Source organism: Cinclus cinclus, chromosome 4, assembly GCF_963662255.1.
Source record: "Cinclus cinclus chromosome 4, bCinCin1.1, whole genome shotgun sequence".
NCBI classification, from domain to species: Eukaryota; Metazoa; Chordata; class Aves; order Passeriformes; family Cinclidae; genus Cinclus; species Cinclus cinclus.
Window position 1 is genome coordinate 9,975,362 of NC_085049.1, and position 20,945 is coordinate 9,996,306.

The window sequence follows — 20,945 nt, forward strand, 5'->3', positions numbered from 1 at the left end:
TTTAAAAATGGGAAAAGAAGGCATGTGTTAAAATTCCCAGATCATTAAAAATTGGTCATGTGACCAATAAAGGAAATCAGCATGTCTTCAAAATTATTATGAGGTTTTCATCACAGTCTTCAAAGTCCAGTACAAAAGGTTTACCTGTATATTAAATTGTGCAGCCTTGCAGTAACATATACATTAAAAAGACTCAGAGCTACCAGAGTATTTACCCCAGACTCTTGAGTTATTATCTGTTTTATCTGATATGTTTGGAAGTATACTTCTCCAAGTTTTATTTTTTCCCCACTCATTTCTGTGGGATATCACATTAAAATGCAAAATTTTAGAAAATGTAGAAGCTCAGGTTTCTACAAAGAAGCATACTTTTGCTTTTGTACTTAATATAAATTAAACATTTCCATTAAAAAAAGAACCACAAATAACATATGCATTTATATTCTAATATGTGATTCTACTGCACATGGGTAGTTTTTTTCATTAAATGTAATCTTATATTTAATACTTTTGAATTGTTTTTTTACAACAGCATTCTTTTTACAATTCCTATCTCTTTGCATTTGTCTTCAGCATGTTTCCCCACTCTATACTGAAAGCATAAAGTCAGTTCCAAAAGTCAGTATGCCACTCCTTAAGCAGTCAGCTCCACACACAGTGGGAGTTCCCATCTTCTTCAAAATGCCTGATTTGGCTGAGTTGCAGAACAGCATGACTACAATTAAATGTCTACCAGAGCAGAACATCCTAATTGTAGGTTTTGATTTTCTGTATGCTTTCATTTGTGGTGCATGTGGTAATTATTATTTATTCCAGTTAGAAATGTAGTTCACTCAAATGAATAGTTTTCAGAATGATATAAACCTGCAGAATAAAATTTAAGTAATTTCAGAGTATAGCTTCTTGATTTTACAGAGTGCTGTTGATTAACATTTTCCACTTACACAATTTGCTTTCTCTTAACTAATGTTTAGTATAAAGGAATGTTTTCCAAAAGAACTGATCAAAACCTAAAATTACATGACTCACTTTTGTAACTCTTTCAATTTTTCAGATTCAATAGTCTTCTAAATAATTATATTACTTGAGAAATTTAAACTACACATTTCTGCTTTTAATGTCTGTTGATAGAGATCTGGTTTTAATTTCCAACAGGCACTGCTTGTAAAATCAATGGCAAAAGCAGTCCAACAAACTTACACTGAAAAGTCATACTTGCAAAATATGCACAGAGAAGTTCCAATTAGTTAAAAAAGCATGCTTTTGCAGTTACTTAAAATAATATTACAATGTTACTGGTTTCATATGGTGAAATATCTTGCATGATAGTACTTTTCCCCACTAATTTGCAATACAAAAACTGCAGCAGAAGAAAGGGACTTTCAAACTTCAGCAAGTAGATAATTCTATTTCACAATGAACATCTTTTCTTTACAATAATTTTCAGAAAATTTTATCTATGGCATTTTATGTTCTTTTGATTCTGTATCGTGCCCTTGTAGCAAATTGCTCTGTTGTTTTTTGTGGGCTTTTTTTGCAAAGCTTCCCCAGTCTACAGTAAATGAGTTTAGCTCACTGCAGAAAACTCACAAAGGTTTACCATACCTGGACTCTTGAAGAGGCTGTCACAAGTTCATCTGTTTGAAAATTCCAGGTTTCATTCAGGTTTGTGGTTCACGTCTTTCTTTCATAATGTGAAGCAGAGGATCCTTTATATGACTGGCAGCATCCTGCATTCATGGTATACTGAGGTTGAGCATGCACTGCAGCAGCCTTCCAGGGTTTTGAATTACATGACTACAGCTGTTTAAGTTTTACTGAGGAATAATAGCACTATAGGTTTGGATCACTTCCAGCAAACTGTCAGATCTATAAACAGCTAGTACTTGCTGCATAATGAGAACAAGGCTTGCTTTTTGTAGCCACAAATAGACTAATTGTGTGTTGGGGGTTTAAAATGCAGTTTTTACTAAGATATCAAAAAAATAAAAGCCACTCTGTGCTGGAAAAATATACAAATTTACAGTTGATTTACTGAGAAGGAAGTTAATTAAAAAGTGAACTTTTGGTGCAGTTTTAGATTGATTTATATAAATTAAAATGATATTTATAACCGCAATCTAAAAATAGTTATATTTTGGATTATTTTGGTATCCTACTAAACTTGTAAAGAAAACCAAAGTTTTAGAATGCAGTGCTATTTTAGAAACTTTCAAATATATACTGAATCTTGAAACATATTCCAAAAGCATATGAAATGCCAAATTGTAAGACAATTAAAGTCTCCTAATGTTTAGGTAAAGACTCACACATGAATTTCTTTATACACTGAGAATATTCTCCATATAAAAAAATACATGTGAAATGATAGAGGTGGAGTCTGAGGAATATAACAGTTTAACTTCCAAGCTAACAAAACCTTCTCAGAACAAAGTATGTGGCAGATGGGGCAAGTCTTGTTCTGATTGCTCTTTACTGTTTCTTGTTCATGAGAATCATGCTGAGGTTGTTGTGCAGTGACAGTGTGAAATTTGAAATGAGGGCTGAGGTTAGAGGAAAGTTAAGAACTACCTACCTCTGAGTAACTTTTTCAAAATGCCAGTAATTTGTTCTGTTTTCCAAAAGCATCATTCCTGCTTGCTCAGGAGTGTCATCATGAGCTGTGGGGATCTGCCTCTAGAAAGCATGATCTAATAGTACTCAGGGAGAAGTGATCATCATCAAACAGGGAAAACCACAGTCCTTCCCTACCAGAGGACAGTGGGTTTGCTTGCCAGTGTCTTTGAGAGCCCTGAAAGGAATTCCACAGCTTTCTCCATTTTTGGATTCTGGAACAGTGCTTAATGATTTTGACCAAGTGCTTAAGTAAACAGTTAAAACTTTTTTTTTTTTTAAAAAAAAACAACATCAAATTGCATCACAGTTAGATAGAGGATTTTAAAAAGATTTTTTTCCCCTTCACTGGGTGAACTAAACTAAAGGGAAATTTTGTAAGGCTAACACTTCAGAAATAGTTGGAAAACTTCAGAGGAGTTATACTATTAACATTGAAATTGTGCTTCAAATATTCTATAGAATGTGTATTTTTCATGGGGTTTTTTCATGTTTCTTATTTTTTTCTTTTATTTTAACATTACAGTTCTTTTTGTATGAGCTGTTCTGTAGCCACTACTTCTGTAGGATTTGAATGTTTATTTAGAAAGCCCATCTGTAAAATGTGTGATTATGTTAAGGATTGTGTAAGTAGCAACTTAAGGACCAAAGCATTTATTTAGCTCATTAAAACACAGGCAGAAAAGTGAGAATTAAGCAGACATTTTCTAGTCCATTGTTACAAAACAAGGCAATCTTTCTTTGACTATTATGTTCATACATGGTAATAATACTGGATAAATTGCTGACGTGGGTTTCTGCATAAAGTCATGGTAATTAAGATTTTATCTGTATGGCACAGGCAGTAAATATTTTTGTTAATGAGTTTCAACATATTTTCATAAAGATATTGAAATAGATATTAAAGATATATTCTCTTGTGTCTTGTTCAGAAGGTACCCTATTATACCTATTGACATTCCCAGAGCCCCACCTAGAAAGCATAAGATCTCTTTATTCTGCTTCTGAAGCTGAACAGTATTGGTGGAAAATTTTCTCCTATTAGACACAAAACTGGAAAGAATGAGAACATAAAGCAATTGCATGTCATGCCCAAAATGTGTCACAGCAGTCTGTCACTTGCTGTAGGTTACAACAGCTGGATAAGAGAATGCAGGCCACTGGGAAAAATAAATTTGTCCCTTTTATTTCTTGACATCTGCTTTGCAAGGGTGTCAGAAAAACCTACATGTAGACTCCACCAGTTTCCACCATCTGTGCTCCCCCTGCTCCAGCTTCATTGGGAGAATTCTCATTTTGGCAAATTCTAGCTTCTTTATACATATCAAGCAACAAAAAAGGGGCCATCACTTGGGGAGCAAATTTGAGCTATGTTCTTTTCTTTTTGAAGAAGAGTATGATTGTTTACATTTCCTGAGTAGAAACTTGTGCAAGTGAAGAATACTATAATTTATGAATGCTCTGTTATTTATTTTAGAAAAATGCTAATTCAGGAATATCTTAATATAAGCACTTTTTTAAGGACAGTGGAAAATTAAAAGAAAAATAACATGTGGAGTCAAGCCATCAATGTAATGTGCCAAACATCTGAAAGGATGTCACAATTCATTTGATGATTCTTGACAAACACAGGATACAAAAAAGATAGTCCCATGTGCCCCAGAGAGTACTTCCTCAGTTCTGAATGTTGAATTTCAGATTTCATCCTCAGTGTATTGCCAATACTGGAATCACAAGAGTGTTTCTTCAAAATCCCTTCTGTGCTGCAGACAGCGTTCTGCCTTGCAAGCTGGATTCCACAAATCAAATCAGTTCTGGGAGAAAGACAGAATTGTAAGTAGTGTATGCGTAGCAAAAAAGCCAAACCTAAATAGAAAACCTGTATATTCCTATTCTTCAGAATATGAAACTATAGAAAGATTAAATTAAATCAACTTTGATATTCTGATAAGCATTTCATCATTTCTCTGCAATTATTTCTAAATCTACGGGGACAGATCTTTAGCTGTGGTTTGCTCCATGTTTGTTTTGTTATACTTTCATTTCAGATCATAGTATACTATTATGCAATCAAGAAAAAAAACCAAGACAGTCATTTACATATTAGACTGAAAACTCCTACAGACAAGGAAGTATATTTTACTTGTTTACCTAATTTTATTTACATTTATAATTTATTTCTGCATTCACTTTTGATCTGGATTTGCAAGAAAAATATGACATTTTCAGAATGATTTTACTGAGTCATGCATGAAAAATCTGTAATGTAGAATTTTGTAGAATCTAAGATTCAATAACCCTCAAAATAGTCACCCTCCCAGTTGCTTTGAAAGATGAGATTTAAGTGGGATTTTACTCATCTGGGGCAAAGAATACAGTATTAAACTCCATACATATCCTAGCATCGATTCTCAGGCCAAGCTGCTCACTCTTGAGGCAATCTATTAAACATTGAAATTCCAAGTGAGTTGATAAAGCAATTTTTTTACTAAAATGCGCAAGAAATTTCATATTTCTATACCTTAGCTTTGAGAGTGCCTAAAGTTTCATAGAGAATCCATGGGACCTTAGAAAAGAAATGTAAGATTTTATTGTTCTAGAAATACAGGAAAATAAGATAAATATGTACAATGGGAGATCTAAATGTTGATTCATTTTATTTAATCTTATCTGAGTGAATATTTCACACTGGAACTTTCTCAACCTGATGCCTGAAACACATTATCCAGTTTCAGGTTAAACATGAGTTCAAGTGAAAAAGAAATTAGAAACAATCTCTGCAGGAGAATTATTATTAACTACTTCCATATAATTTGATTTGGCTTGCATGGAGGAAAACACTAGATTTCTGCTATTTGTGGTATCAAATGCCTATGTTAAGCAAACAGTGGTTTTCCAGATAGAGATTAAAAGTCCTTTAGCCTGCACTTAACATTATGCAATCCTTACTAAATTCCAGAAAAAGGCATGCTAGTTCTGCCAGGATTGCTGATTGCTGAGTTTGATCTGGTTACCTGCTACCTACAACCTCTCCTTTTGAGAGTGGGAATTTCACTTTATTTTAGGAATCGAAGATAACATAGTGCCCAGAAAATTAACTTCATATATATATATATATATATATATATATATATATATATATATATCGCAATTAGAGAGTGGAAGAGGTCTCCAGAGGTGATTCAGACCTGTCTTGGGATCTTTGTTGCTCTTTGCTATACAGAGATCCCAGGATTCATATTTTTTTGCTGGTTGCTTGACATCCAACGAGCAAGAAGCCTGTTGCAGAGTTAGGTAAACTCTTGCTTGAATGACTTGGTCATGCCATGTTAAAGCAATTGGTGTTTCTTGACCAGCAGAATGTATAGATTTCCCAGTACATCCCTTGGGCAGCAGCTTGTGTGATATTCACCATTAACCTACTCCCTTCCATGCATACTGAAGGTTTTGGGGTGAGGAAATGAGACAGGATTATGTCACATTGCATATACCAGTAGTGAGTACAAAACTAGAATCTAGACAACTGGATTTCATATTCTGTCCTGAGAAGTAGCACACAACTTTCCCAACTGACATTTATCTTCTGATGATCAGTACCAGTAGAGAAAAGGATTGCCCTTGCCATAGTAGCCCTACACAGCACCTGGTTGTTTTGCAATCATTTGGGGTGGGCAAATCCAACCTATCCATGCTGATGGTGAGGTCTGCAATACTATCTGCCCACATCAACCACATTCCCAAAGCCACAGTGTCCTTTTCTCCAACAGACACATCTCAGTTGCATGAGGCATGATAGCCTGGAGTGCACCAACAGACTCTACATGCTCTGACCAGGCTGTGGTTACGAGACGGTTCTTCCTTTATAATCCCTCTCTGCCACCTCCCCTGCAGCTTCACAAGATTCTCTTTTCCCTTCTTCATCTGCTTATTCGAGTATAGCTGCTCCTGGAGAAGTCTGATCCAGGGTAACACAGCTGCACCATATCAGATTCCACCTTGAATACAGCCAGCTGTCAGAGGGATGGGACTTGATGGGATTTATATCTCCATGCATTACCAGTAAAATATTTCCTCTATTTATTTTGATGATAGGCTTTTCATTCTGTCATTTTGCAGGCTGTTACAGACCCACTGTAGAAAAACAAATATGCTACTTTTGTTCTGAACTCAAAACACACCAGATTATTTATATCCACAGGGCTAAAAGTGCCAGTGTGTGTTATGAGTCATACCGTATTGTCTGTCTGTCTGTCTGTCTGTCTGTCGGTGAGATCTGCACAAAGAGTTTAAGTCTAAGAATGCATTTGACAGACATCAAGGCAGTTTCCCTCTAGAGCTGGCATCCCTCTGCACAAGGGAAAACGTGCAAAGAGTGCCACAATCCTCTAAGCAAAGACATTTAACATCAAGGCATTTAAAACAATTGACAAAGAATTTGTTTAAAAGGCCATTTCAGCCTGAAAATAAAGAGCAAGCCAACCTGGGCATAAGTTAAAAGATGAGGCATTATGCCATAAAAGACAGTCTGCCTTGATAATAACTTAAATTCAGTTACTCCATTAAAAAACATCTCACGTACAAAAGGATCCAAACATAAAATTTTCAGAAATAAGAGCTAGAAACCCAAGGTGTGAATCTCCTCACTCAATGTAAGATAGAAGTAAAGCAGGTTTCATTCTAGTTTCCACTGATAAGTATTAGTGGGGACCAGTCATGTGCTACAAATCTGGAGACTGGAAGTGCAAGAACTGGGAGCATCTCCTGGTGCATTGTTTCCATACTGAGGTGTGATGGGTGATCAGCTGCTCAGTTTCTGGCTTGCTTTTCTTTGGCCATCTCCTATCTGCTAGTGATGTCCACTGTTAAACAACATTTCTACCCTAAGCAAAGACTGTGCCTTCTGCTCCCCTTAGGCAAGGTAGCTAAACACATCAGGCTTCTGCAGCAGCTGGAGAGGTGGGGCACAGCAAAAATTCCTCTCAGTATATTTATATTACAAGATTCTTTCTTTGGATTCTTCTCTCCACAGGCCTTATTTGGTACCCAGGAGGACATGCCAGACTACTTTTTTTTTCTGTGTTTTGCAAATGAATTCCTGGGACTGTAGTCTGAGCTACACAGGGTTAGTATAGAATCATAGATTCATTAAAGTTGGAAAAAAACTTCTAAGATGCCCAAGTTCAACCATCAACTGTTATATTACACAACTTCAAACCCTGGAAAACAGTGAGATCTCTACATGCAAACATCAGTGGGACAACTTCATGGGGAGGAATCGTTCACATCTATGTTTTCTGTGGAAGCTAAAAAGAAACTGTCATTTACACAGCATTAATATGTCAAAAGAAACACTATGTATGCCCAAGAGTGAACTGGCATCTATTGAATTTAAGCAGTTAAAGAATTGTCTCTCTGGAGAGATAGAAGGAATAAACTGAATTGACAGATCCATCAGTCCATTTGTAATTTCATTGAATATTGCACTGTTAGAGTACACAGAGCTGTTATTGTGGTCTTGCATGAAGGATTCTGTATAAGAGCTTTATATTATTGTGACTGCAGAGGACCTTTCCTTGTAGCCCTTCTGAATCTTACATACATTCTACTGTGGATCTGGAAATAAATAATGAAGTTATTTTATTACATTCAGAACTTGCTTCAAACTGAATTTCAACATCTACCATAGGTGAATAAATCATAAGGTTGGGAAAACAAAGGTAGAATAATGAGACAGTAACATTCACTGTTGCTTCCATAAATGGTGTCAGCTATAGAAAATGTTGAACCTGACTCTTGCTTGGTCACAGGACACATTTTTTTAACAGATCCTATGCACTATGTTGTTCAAATTTCAGAATAATAAATATGCCTCATTAATCTGTTTTTCTTTTAGCGAGATTAATGCATTTCTTGTTTTATTGAACATCTAGGTGCCTATGGTAAGATGTTAAAGCATTGAGATCTCAAACTTCTCCTGTACTGTTTTTGTCAGGCTTGCTAAGACATAAACATTTTATTTCTTGAGTAAATTTGAGCTGATGTTTTCAGAAATACTGCCAATGGCTACAGCTGGATTCAAGATTTGCTAATCAGCAAAATGTTAACTCTTTCAGATAGATGTATTTAAGTTAGGAACTGAAACTACTTTTTGAGAAATGTTATGATGTTGGAACTGAATTATCCTCTCAAATGACTTCAAAGAAGTAAGAAACAATTCAAGAGACATTCTAACCAAAATAATTTTTTACAACTCTTGTCGAATTATGCTTATAAATCTTGCTCACTTTCAGTCACTGTCAGAAACCTTCAGCTGTCTTCTTTTTTCATTGGTATGTTTGAATTATGGTCTTTCAGTTTATAAATGAGAGCATTTCATTTCTTTCAGTGGTAAAGCAGCTATAATATATGGGAACAGCATTCTGCTACTGATTTTGCCCATCAAAAAAGAACTTCCAGGCTTCTGCAAAAGTGATTGTTAACTATAGCACTGTCTCGGGTGTCTGCTCTACTTAATGTCTCCAGGTACTTGCTTCTTTTCCTTGTGTTCCCAACCATAATAACTATATGGAGAATTTAAATGGTTTATGTGCCACTCACTCTCTGGAAGCTACTGTTAAATGGATTGTAACTATTTGTTTGAAATTGTTACTTTTTGGTATTATATGGAGAATATTTGCTCTTTTTCTGTTTTGTTTTCTTACATGACAGCATGGGCATATGAATGTTTATTTCACTTTTTTTCTTCAAAGGCTCTAGTTGAAAAACAGGTAATGTCTGCTTTCTTTCTTGACTCTCCAAAACTTTCTCACACAACTTTTAAAGCCCTTGCAGAATGTAAACTTTTGAAGGTCAGCACTGGAAGTTAGTATAATGATCACAAAATAATTAGGATTATGTATTTTTACAATTCACTCAGATAATTTGAAATAAATCTTTCAACTGATTTCAGTGGGTATTTGGATTATGCTCTTAATGTATGTCAGATGTGTAACTTGCATCTTAAATATTTCAACAGGGAATAACCAAAATACTGATTTAAGTTTCAAGCCTGATGAATAAATGCTGCCCATACATCAGGCACATTCATGTGGCTGATTGCCAGAAGATTACATAAATTGGTGTTAAGATGATTTCACCGTTGAAGCATATTTTTGTACTGAATATGGCATTCTGCACAAGGTACTAGATCACATCAGATTTCTGTAACCATTGCAAAGGGATTGTACTGAAGTTAATTTTATTTTTAAGAAGTCCTGTTAACACATCTTTCAGTTTTAAAAATAAATTCTTAGAATGTAAGTTAGATATCTTAATATTTTGAAAAATATTTTAAATTTATAGTTTTTTGTCCCTCTATCATGGTTTCAAAAATCATTGCTACTCCAGTTCAAGCAAAAAAAGTTAACTGTAGATGTAAGGTCACTTAATAGCCATGGCATATTTTAGTGCTGAAATGTGGCTATGAAAAAGAATATGATAATCAAAGAAAATTCCATTGTCACAATTCTCTTGAAACTTGGATATTAAATCATTTTGTGAATAAGGACGTAATACTTTATTACTGTCTAATACTAAGACAAATAAAATTGCCAATTTTTATAATTATCAAGAAAACATTGTAATGTATAGTATTTATAGTTTGTTTTTTGGCACAATGATAGAGTCAAGGGTGAGAGAGAAGAGGGAAGGCAAAGCTTACAAATATTTCAAAATTAAAACACCTAGGAAATAATACAAAGAATTTGAAATTGCTGTTGATCCTAAAGTTTCTGACACGATGAGAAAGTTTAGGGATTCTGCTTTAAAGTGTAACAAAAGTTTTTTTTGTGCCTGCTAGCATATACAAATCTGATAATATTGCCTGTAGGTGCACTGAGCAGTGCTGGAGCAATACCACGTAATCCTGCTGGTAGTTTAGCTGGGCAGGTGGGACAGCTGCCTGCATTTTCTGGTTTAACATTTAGCAGGCTGGGTTTTCCAGTCTGTCAGCCAAATCACGGGCTGTGAATGTGTTTGCACATGTCTACTGCTTCTATTGCTGAAGAATGGCTGGATTAGCCTAACAAAGCAATTTAAGCACTAGTAAAGGTATTGTAGAAATCTGCCCTTGTTTTATTGCTTTGCCAGACACTTTCAAGTGTTTAAGCATTAGCAAAGTTACAGATTTTAGCACATCTAAACTGGGCCCCAGGTACCCACCAAAGCTGTTCTACCACTTCAGTGGACAGGACAAAGAAAATACAGCAAAGAGTTTGTGGGTCAAGATAAGGACAGGGAGAGATCAGTCACCTGCTGATCACCTTCACAGGCAAACCAGACTTGACCTGGAGGAAAAAATTAATTTATTGCCAATCACATCAGAGTAGGGTAATGAGAAATAAAACCAATCTTACAACACCTTCACCCCACCCCTTCCTTCTTCCTGAGCTGAGCTCCACCCTTGAATTCTCTGCCTCCTCCCCTCAGTGGCACAGGGGAATGAGGAATGGGATTTCAAATCTACCAAATCAGAATTCTTAAATTATAGGAACTGACTACATGTGAAAACTGAAGAAAGAAACTTAATAGATCATGATTTTTAGAACTAAGAGATGTGAGTAAAAACATGTCTAAAAATTGACACAGGTAATGTAGTGGCTCATCTCTCTGGCATATTATTGCAGTTTAGGAATGATGGCATTCTTGTCCTCATGTATGATAAAGCAGTGTATGGCCTGTGTTGTCACATAGCTGATCAACTGTGTATTCATGTCTTGATTATTTAAAAAGTTACAATGTGGCCATTTTCAGCCTTTTTAAACTCAGTTGACTTTGTTGCCAGGTTCAGCATTCCTTATGGACTTTACGAAAGTTAGTTATTCTGAAGTCGCATTTCTTAATTTTATTTGTCCTCTTGAATGAAAAACAACTGCACTGTGAAATAACACCCAAACTGCCACAGTGGCTGAATTATTGCAGGGGGACTTAATGAATTCTTGCTTCTTCTGTAGCTTGTGGTCACACAATGAGACCCTGTTCATGTTATCAGTTTATTAGTAGTGCTGGGACTTTGGGATTTGCAGTGATTCTTTGTGCTGCAACAAACTGTACAAGCCAAAATATGATTGTGTCCTACATAATTCTGGGATTATTTTTTTATTCATCAGGGAACACAAAAGCAACACTGGGAATGCATTGTAAAGCTAATTGTACAGTAATGTTAAACATACCAGAGATCTGAACTGTATTGAAACACCCAAACTGTAGTCTCCAAATCTCTCAACTTGGCTTTATTTTTGTAACCTCTGTGTATAAGTTAGCCATGTGCAAGATATGCAATTGATTTAAGTGAAACACTCTGAGGTTAACTCTTCATGCAGGGTACAGAACAGCTACTGCACACAAATGCTGCTAATGACTTTTGCTGCTGCTGTGTTAGAAGATAATTTTTCCTTAAAATTATTTAAGTCCCTTAAATTAAAAAATATACTAGTACAAATATTTAAACCGGTTCTTATTCTTTCTAGATTTGTTTTCCAAGCTCTGTCTTTTGAAGTGGTGATCATTTCTGAGTGCTGGAACTAATGGAAGTTTTCATTATCTCCAACAGAATTTTTTCCCAGAAAGCTCAGTTTTTCAGCCATTCCACAGAGCAGCATTTTTCTAATTAAGCTATTAATTATTCTGTCTATTTTGGGGTTTGAAGGTCTAGTTTAAAAATACCATCATTAATGTTTGGTTATCTTCAATGTTGGCTTCTGAATGCAAATCACGTACTTACTTGTACAGATTAAGAAAAGTAGTGATTATAAATATTGCCTACATTTCTCTTTTAGGGTCAGTGATGGAGTGTTAGTGGTCAGTGTGAGGTCATTTGTACAAGGTTCTTCGGGAGCTAAGCTAAGAGAGCTGAGTGTTATCTCTAACGGAGGCACTGCTCTCCATTGTGGTCTAGAAAACTATTGCCAATGAAAGAATTACTAGCAAGGTATCTTCAATATCTTCAATCTGCTAAAACTGGAAAGAGAAAAAAAAAAAAAAAGGAGCACTGAGTGGTGACAGGTTAAACATTGGCAGGTCCTTCCTTGTGAACACTGTTTCTTTTACTTTTGGGACAAACTCTTTGCACTGAACACAGAAATCTAAGAGAATCCTTGTCAAGGAAACTTTCCATAGAAACTATTTGCTCAGTCACTGTCCAAACACAATTCTGACTAAGAACCTCATTATTTGACTGTAACACAAGGTTTGTGAAAAAAAAAACCTTGAACATGAAAAAAATATATATAATGCCTGTATATTTTATGGAGGCCAGAAACTTAAGCTAAATAAAGAGGTTAGGGAATCCAAGAAGACTTCACTTAATGTTCTCATTTAAGATATCACAAAATTATATCTGAATGAAATGTATGCTGCCTTGAACTTAGTCCCACAATGTTACAAAAAAATGTTTTCTTTCTCTTTGCCTGTCACAACTAGTCTTTTAAAATGCTGTGTTTCTTCTTATTCTAGTTTTCACATAGCACAACCCATGACCTTGGCAGCAAGCCAAGCTTTTTTTGCTTACACTGCGTTGCTAAGGCTTGCAGTTTTCTTTCTCCCACAAGACAGATAAAGTGACCATTTAAATATTTGTAATTTCTGAGTGCTATACTAGGAAAAAACCTGTGGTTTTAGCTGTATGCTGTGTTTAAGCATGTAAAATTCATGCACATATAAAATAAATACATTTAATATTAAATATTTTTCCTAGTCTTAAAATATTACTTGATGAAAGGAAATCTATCAGTCTGTTCTGTAACAAGCTACTATTTTTATGCTTTGACTTTATATTATACATTTTATTAGCATTTAGAGGAAGTCATGCTATGATCTCTTTCAACTTGGGCTTTCTAAGTATTGGTTTAAAAATGCAACAGAGAGCACAGTGTTTCATGTACAGTAATCAATACCTATATGCTGTGTTAATTAAAGAAAAAATGTAAAGTTCATGTGCTTTCCAGCAGTTTGTGCAATGGGTCTCTCTTGCTTTTCCTCTCTTGCTGTTTAATGTTTAAAATTTAGAAGGTGCAACTTAGATTTGCATTACACGAGAGAATTTTCCTTTCTGTTTTTTTTTTTTTCAAATGACAGTAGAATGATTCTGTCCTTCAAAGCAGAGCAGAATTTCTTGCAATAAGGATGACACATACTTAACATAGTGGAAAAAAGATACAGTAGAGTCATATTTTCTTATGTATTTGTGTCTCAGGTACAACTGACTTAATCAAAATGGAACTTTTTCCCTCAGTGTTGGTGCCTTTCTCTTCTGTTGCTTCTTCAAACACAGACATTAAAAGTCTAATGTTTGGAGAAGTTTATTATACCTTTCCTGAGCCTACTTCTCAACTGAAAATTGGAAATGGAATAAAAGTAATCACTGCATATGTCCTGATTTTGATATAGCACAGAAAGTTGTATGTTTTGCATGGCTAGGGAAACTTGTGAACACTGGCTAGAAAATGGGAATTAATTTGTGCCATGTTTAAGTTGCATGTGTTCTTAAGTGTCTTGGTAAATTAGACTACTCATTAACATACCATATATGCAGTGAAAAGAAAGTGAACTTCAAGCATATGAGGAACAGGTGGCATAATGAAATTTCTGTACTTTTCTCATTAGGGCTTTGGCTATATTACTCTTACTCTCGGAAAATACATAACATTACATTATAAACCCACACAATTACATTTTAAGTATTGCTTTTTTCATGCTTTAATTTTAGCATTCATCTCTTTACATTTCAGAAAATATATCCTTCTTTATTAAAAATAGATTTTTTAAAACAACACACACTTTTTAAATCTCAGTCATATTTTTGATAGTAGACGGACATTTGGTTTTGTCATTCTTGAAGTACTAGAGATTAGTTTCTTAAAATTATAGAAAATGTAAAAGAATCTTAGACATTAAAATATTTGCAAGTTTGAGACATTTCTTTAAAAAAATGTAGCAACAATGCAATGACAAAGCAAAGGTGTTGAGCTCTTTTTGGAAAAAATGTTTAAAATCTTTGAGAAAATTCCCTTTTTTTCTAGCTATCCTTCCATCCCTCATTGGTTTGCCTCACATTTTGCTCGTCTAAACTCCTTGCAATAGGGACTATAGTGTTTTGAATTGGGAGTATTGTGAACGTGTCCATTAATGCAGAGATAATATTACAAATACTTTAGCTATCATTATAAAATTATTTACAGTATATGCAAGGGGTCTGAGCTTCCATTAAAGAGATGGTAACATTAGCATATAATTAATAGCACAAAATCCATCTGTATTATGAAAGCAGACTCACTGGAACTGCTTCCATGAGTTAGAGGAGCAGTTCTAGTCACAAATTTTATTCTCACAGTCTCCCTATGTTTGTTAAAATATCTTGATTTCTCCCCAATGTCTACATGACAAGGCTCTGGCAGCTTTGCTCCAAGGGTGAGCCTGAGAGCCTGCAGCTGCCCCACTTCCCTCATTCCAGCACAAGCTGCTGTTCCATATGGCCTGGACCACCCATATTCCTGGGACATTAGAAAAGTAATTCAGTATAAAAGTGTCAGGATATTTGAAGAAAATATCTTTAGTCAAGCAGGATTTAGACAGAAAAATGTGGCACAGAATAATAAAATAATCTTAGTTGACTCCTGAGTTACAAAAAGCATCCAGCAACAAAAACAGCAGATGACCTAACATAGGCTAAGGCAAGCTTAATATCAGGGTGAGTTATATGCAGTACAATAATTAGGAAAAAAAATAGCCTGAAACATAAAAAATAGGTATAATACTTTAAAAATGGGAATAACTCTGAAAAGCTTCTGAAATCAAAGATAAAAGGATGTACAAAATACACAGAGAAATATTCTTTCTTCTGCAATAACTGTCCATACATTAAATTTTTGCAATTATCTAAGGCCCCATTTTCTCTTCTGGCTGAATTGCTGCTGTGTGTGTAGTTACTGTTTGAAGTTGGGGATGCTTTTTAATCACTAGATGTAGTGATTCATTCATATAACCTCTGAAGTAGAGGTTATATGAATGTATAAACAGTTAGCTCCATTTTCATTTCTTATGTGTTAATAATCTTCACGTCATGACTGGTCCTGAAGGCCAGGTTGCAACATAAATAATTACTAATATTTTAGTAATAGTTTCTAAATAGGGAAAAAAATCCCCGCCCAAACAAAAATGGCACTTTGACTTTCCATAGTAATCTTGAGGAATTTTTTAGCCTAATTATTTTAGTCTTTTTGGGATTCTGAATCTGCAGTGACTTGAATCCATAGCCTGGCTTCACTTTTTGGTCCGTTTAAAAAATTTGTCCAGTAGAACTGAGGAATAGCCTTGTAATGGTTAAGAAAAAGATATCAATGTGTCTAATAGATATAACCAGCTACAGACTGCAAATTAATTAGTTGTATTTGATTTCCAAAGGAAAGAATGTGGCAAATCCCACACATTCCCAAGGCAGGGAAAAGAAAAAGTAAAAGTATATTAAAATGGGCCCCAAATTCCAGTTTGCTTAGGAGAATGGAGAAAGAGAGAATTTAATCTGGAGATTTAGAAACTTAATGCTCATAGAAATAGGAAATACTAAAACAGAGTAATTGTGATGAATGCCAGATGTGCCAGCACCTGCAGTCCCAATGCAAATCAGCTGCAATTAAAAGTACTCAGCAATGTTGAAAATCAGGCTTGATACTTTTACAGGATATTTTTTTGCAATGGAATCCCTGTCATCTGGACTGTCTCAAGAAACATTGGCAATCATAGTTTGTAAGCTATGATCTGGTCTAACCACAAATGATGTAAGGTATAGAAATTAAATTTTATGGCATGTGTTATACAGGGGGATTTCTACACTGCAAGAGAAAAATGTCCCTACAGTTCCTGAAAACAGATCTGGGCCACCTTATATTAGCTCAGGTATTAGAAACAGTACAGCTACATTTCCATAAGGACTTACCTGTTTTCCAGGAGGTTTTTACTATGTGAATCTGAACTTTGTCCTGACACATATATATTTTTAATGGCAAAATGAATCTGCATGGTAGGAATTGCATTCTTCTCTTCTGGTGTTCAATCCATGACCCTGACGCCTGACTGTGGCTAATCTGTGCAGAAATCTGAGCATTTTAGAGAATGAATTGAGTCATTTTATAGTAAATGGCTCAGACATGGATGGTGGGAGACACCTCTTAAGAGCTGTCCAAGGACTGGAGTCACTTTGGAGTCAATCTGTTTGGTTTGGAGTATGAACAGGAAGTAACATCTGTATATCTCTGGAACACAATGATACATTTCAGATGCTGACCTTGAAGGTTGCAGAGATGCGAACAGAAATCTCAGAAGTTGGAAGTACCCTAGCACAGTTATTGTTAGTGAGAGACAGTATATTCAGTGCAGTCTGTAGTAGAAAGGCAGAGACTTTCATCATGAGAATATAAATAATGAAGAGTTACTCTTTGTATGAGTATGGCATAGCCTCAGATGGCTTTTATCTCTAGCAAGTAAAGACCCTCACCAAGTGGTACAGTCAATACTCATTTTCTCACCTACAGAAATCATGGTGAAATAATAATAAGTTATATTCTGCAAATGCCTGTTGGCCTTATGATATAAAGTAACTGAAAAAAACTCAAAAACATAAAAAATTACTTGAAAAAAACCAGCTGTTACAGACGATTAAGAAGTTTCTACTTAAATTGCTTTCAAAATGAAAATGATAATGTGCTATAGAAGGGATGCTGGACAAAGTCTTCCCTTTCTCCACAGCAACAAAAGATTCATCCAAGATACAGGAGTAATTTATTGACACAAAAGGAGAAATAGATTTTTGGAGAGTGGGTGATCCTAGAGTGGGTGATCCTAGTCTCTGTGTTGCACAGTATTTCCAGGAGTTCCAATGTGATAGCTCCAACCACATCTTCCATAAATATGAGGAGGTTTAGTTTAGAAGATGAAATTTTCCAGAAATAGGTCAAAATCCTGGATGGTAATCCCTGACATTATTTATCAGGGAATAAATCAGGAGGGCTAATAAAACTAGTGATAACTGACTCCTTTCCATGTATGTTAGATGCAAAAATAATAGTTAAAATTTCATATAGATTAAGCTTCCTTTATAGAGATTGTTTTAAGAGGTTTCTTTTTGGAAACATGAACTTTTAATTTATTATTTTTTTTTAATGTAATGTCCTAATGACATTCTTTTTATAATGTCCCAATGTCATTCCTTGTCTTTCAAGTCTTCATTCTTTTTCTTAAATCTGTAATTGTTAACAAAATACCTCAATGTAGACATTGATTTTCATTTATAAAAAATAGTTTTTCTGTGATTTAATGTCACTTTAGTCATATAAAATGATTATAAGTTAACTTTGAAGTGATAGCAGCATTAATTGTCATGTAGCAAAAAAACCTTTATTATATTCTTTAGTATTTCATTAGCAAGTGCATTCAAGTGGTGCCACTTTTTAGTAAAGAAAAATGCAAAAAGAAATTATTTCCTTGAGATTACACCTATCAGACCATCCGTTTTTGCTGTAATAAATTCAAGTTCTGGCTTAAACCCATTTTAGGTTTAAGGACGTAACTATTTTATTGTCTTGAATAGGAGTACTCTGGCCAACAAAGTTTCAAATCTGGATTTTCACGAAGCTGTTGAAAATGACTTGCACCAGATAACTGTGTCTGCTGAGAAAAATGAAGAATTTTATGTTTTCATAAGTAGCCATAAGGATTGGAAACCTCTTTCATTGTTCAATTTTTTGTATCTATTCAGCTTGTGAGATCTCAGGAATCTGCAAAATTTGAACTCCAGCCGCACTGTTCCAGCATTATCATTACAGTGTCCACATCTGGCTTCCAGACACTATCTACACGTGCTTATTTTTTCAGGATGATACTTCCTCTCTGCCTACAATTAGGCAGTGCTTCTCACTGTCTAATTGTATATAACTTATTATCCATATGGAATAAAGTGGTAACTTCTTTTCCCAGTAAAGTTTAATTTATTCATATGAAGTACAGAGATATTCTGCTGTGATTATCAAAATGAATTTTACAAAATCAACATTTAATTCGCCTTCAAATTAGAGCATTTAGCATCACAACATTGCCCAGTTTCCTGGTGTAGAACCAGTAAAAATCACAAAACATCTTTAGATTCTTTTGCAGTCCTGACATGGGAATTTACCAAAGTTTTCATCTCCTTATTGTCTTGAATGTGGAAGTTTGTACACTTTTGAGTGTGACAGCACCGTTTCAAATGTTGTCTTGTGCCATAGCTGTAGCCATAAAACCCTTAATGGTAAGGCAGTAATTTTAAGACATTTGGTCTTAGCAAGTAGTATTTAGCTTTTCCAACAAAAACCGCCTACCAACCAAACAAAAACAAACAAACAAACAACACCCTCCACCCCAAAAAGAAACTGTGAAGAGTTCTTCAACCCCAAATTTTGGAGGAGATCTGTAAATGTGTTTTGCTGGTGGAAGTATTTCACGCTGCACTATCTTTCTTCAGTTTCTTTGTTTCTCAAGAGGTAGGAAAATAGACTTTTTCCCTTTCTTTCTTAATTTTTCTGTATTTTCTTAGGGCTTGAGAGTCCTTGGCTGCCATGGAAAAATATAGGAACTTTCTATATCACAATGAAAAAACTTCTGTAATGATGGAATTCAGGTAAAACTTTGCCTTTTTCTTGGGTGTTCCCTGGAATCCCCTCTAGTTCATTAAATTAACCATATCCAAAACTGATCTTGTTTTGTTCTGCATGTAATCCTTCATTCTTCATAACACCATTCTACATCAAAAATACTCCCCTTTCATTCCTACAGCTCCATATGCCTGAGATCTGTTCAACTGGGGCTTGAAAAGGATGAATAGGGGGCAGTTCTTTCTGTTTACTCCCATGAAGAATCTAGTGGGCACAAAATCAACTCAGTTTGAATATTCAAAATGAAGAGGAAATGACTGTTTCCAAAATGTATGGTTAAACTGTGAAATTAATTGTCCTTATCACAGGTTACTCAAAGTTTACCAAAATCCTTATGGAGATTTGACAAGCTCAATATGGTTGCATAAATTTACTTTGTATTTCAGAACAGTATGAGAAATAAACAGTAGCAGGTAACTTTACAGTAGTAGAAAGAACCATCCATCTTGTTAGGAATTAACACCCAAATAAGAGCACGTTTTTTGTTGTTGTAACTGAGAATCGTTCCTAACTATATTTAACAGAAATGCTTAAATCATGTATTTTTAATGGTATTGATTTCATGCCCATAAACACTTGCAGATCATGAGGCTGCAGGTACAGCCAATGCCATCACATAATCCCAGTCTTCAGCTTCTACATTTTTTCCATTATAAATCTTCAACATCCATCATTTTACAGCCATATATTGTAAAAATGAGTCAGTTATTGTATCACCAGAGCTGCATCTGGATTGAATCTTGTTGCCCAACATACACATCAGGCCATTTGCTTCTCTAACAATAATTCTGACTCCTCTTTCATGAATGTCTGTATAAAACAGAAAAGTTCCATGATTTTAATAATGACCAAGTATGTACATCTTGTGTACCTCATGGAAAGATATGTGGTGCCAGTGCTGCTGCTCTCAGAGAGTATTCACTTCTGTGTTGTGCCATGCTCCTGGCTAGGAAGCTATTTCAGGTATCGCATTACACAAAGTTAAAAAAAAAAAAAAACTGTTAAAAAGAAGTGTTTCTGCTTTCCTTGCATGCCAAAAGAATTTGAACTTTTGGAGGAAGAAAGCAGCAGCAGGGAGCATGTGTAGGAGTTGCAGAAGCCCTGTTTTCATGGATGTAGGGAAGGCAGGAGAAAGAAGAGGTACAGAGTAACTCAAAACAAAATGACAAGTCCTTTTCTGTATATTTAATCTAAGGATATGATTTTATGGAGAATTTGCAGAGAGTAATCTTATTGTAATCACACTGCCTGTTCCCAGGCATTATAACAGTATGTAAACATTTATGAGACCCCATATTTTGAAAATGGGGACTTCACTTAATGAACAGCAATTTAGTATTTGACCTTTTCATTGATGTTTGTGTGTTTCCTCAGGCCTTATTTATACAGAATTAAAATTGTGCAATTAAATTAGAAAATTACATTCTCTTCATATGGCATTTGACTTTTCATAGTGTCTAAATGTCTTGCAAATATAATTTCCCTTCACAATATCTTCTTTCTCTATAGACAAAGAACCAGGGGTACAGAGATGAAGAGAGCAAACAAAGCTCCATCTCTTTTGATTGCTCAAATATAATTTGAGTGCTATTTGCAAAACCATGTAGGGGTAGA

At 35.0% G+C, this 20,945-nt stretch overlaps 1 protein-coding gene across 1 annotated transcript in view; it reads left to right on the top strand.

The window, feature by feature from the left end:
- FBXL13 (F-box and leucine rich repeat protein 13) overlaps window positions 1–20,945 on the top strand; it is a 60,705-nt gene that overhangs the window by 25,809 nt on the left and 13,951 nt on the right. Inside the window, 9 exon segments of the mRNA XM_062491560.1 lie at window positions 1,543–1,586; window positions 1,589–1,665; window positions 5,837–5,907; window positions 8,662–8,740; window positions 9,363–9,474; window positions 9,629–9,660; window positions 9,662–9,792; window positions 12,429–12,507; window positions 19,214–19,297. Of these exon segments, the coding sequence (XP_062347544.1) occupies window positions 1,543–1,586; window positions 1,589–1,665; window positions 5,837–5,907; window positions 8,662–8,740; window positions 9,363–9,474; window positions 9,629–9,660; window positions 9,662–9,792; window positions 12,429–12,507; window positions 19,214–19,297 (709 nt within the window).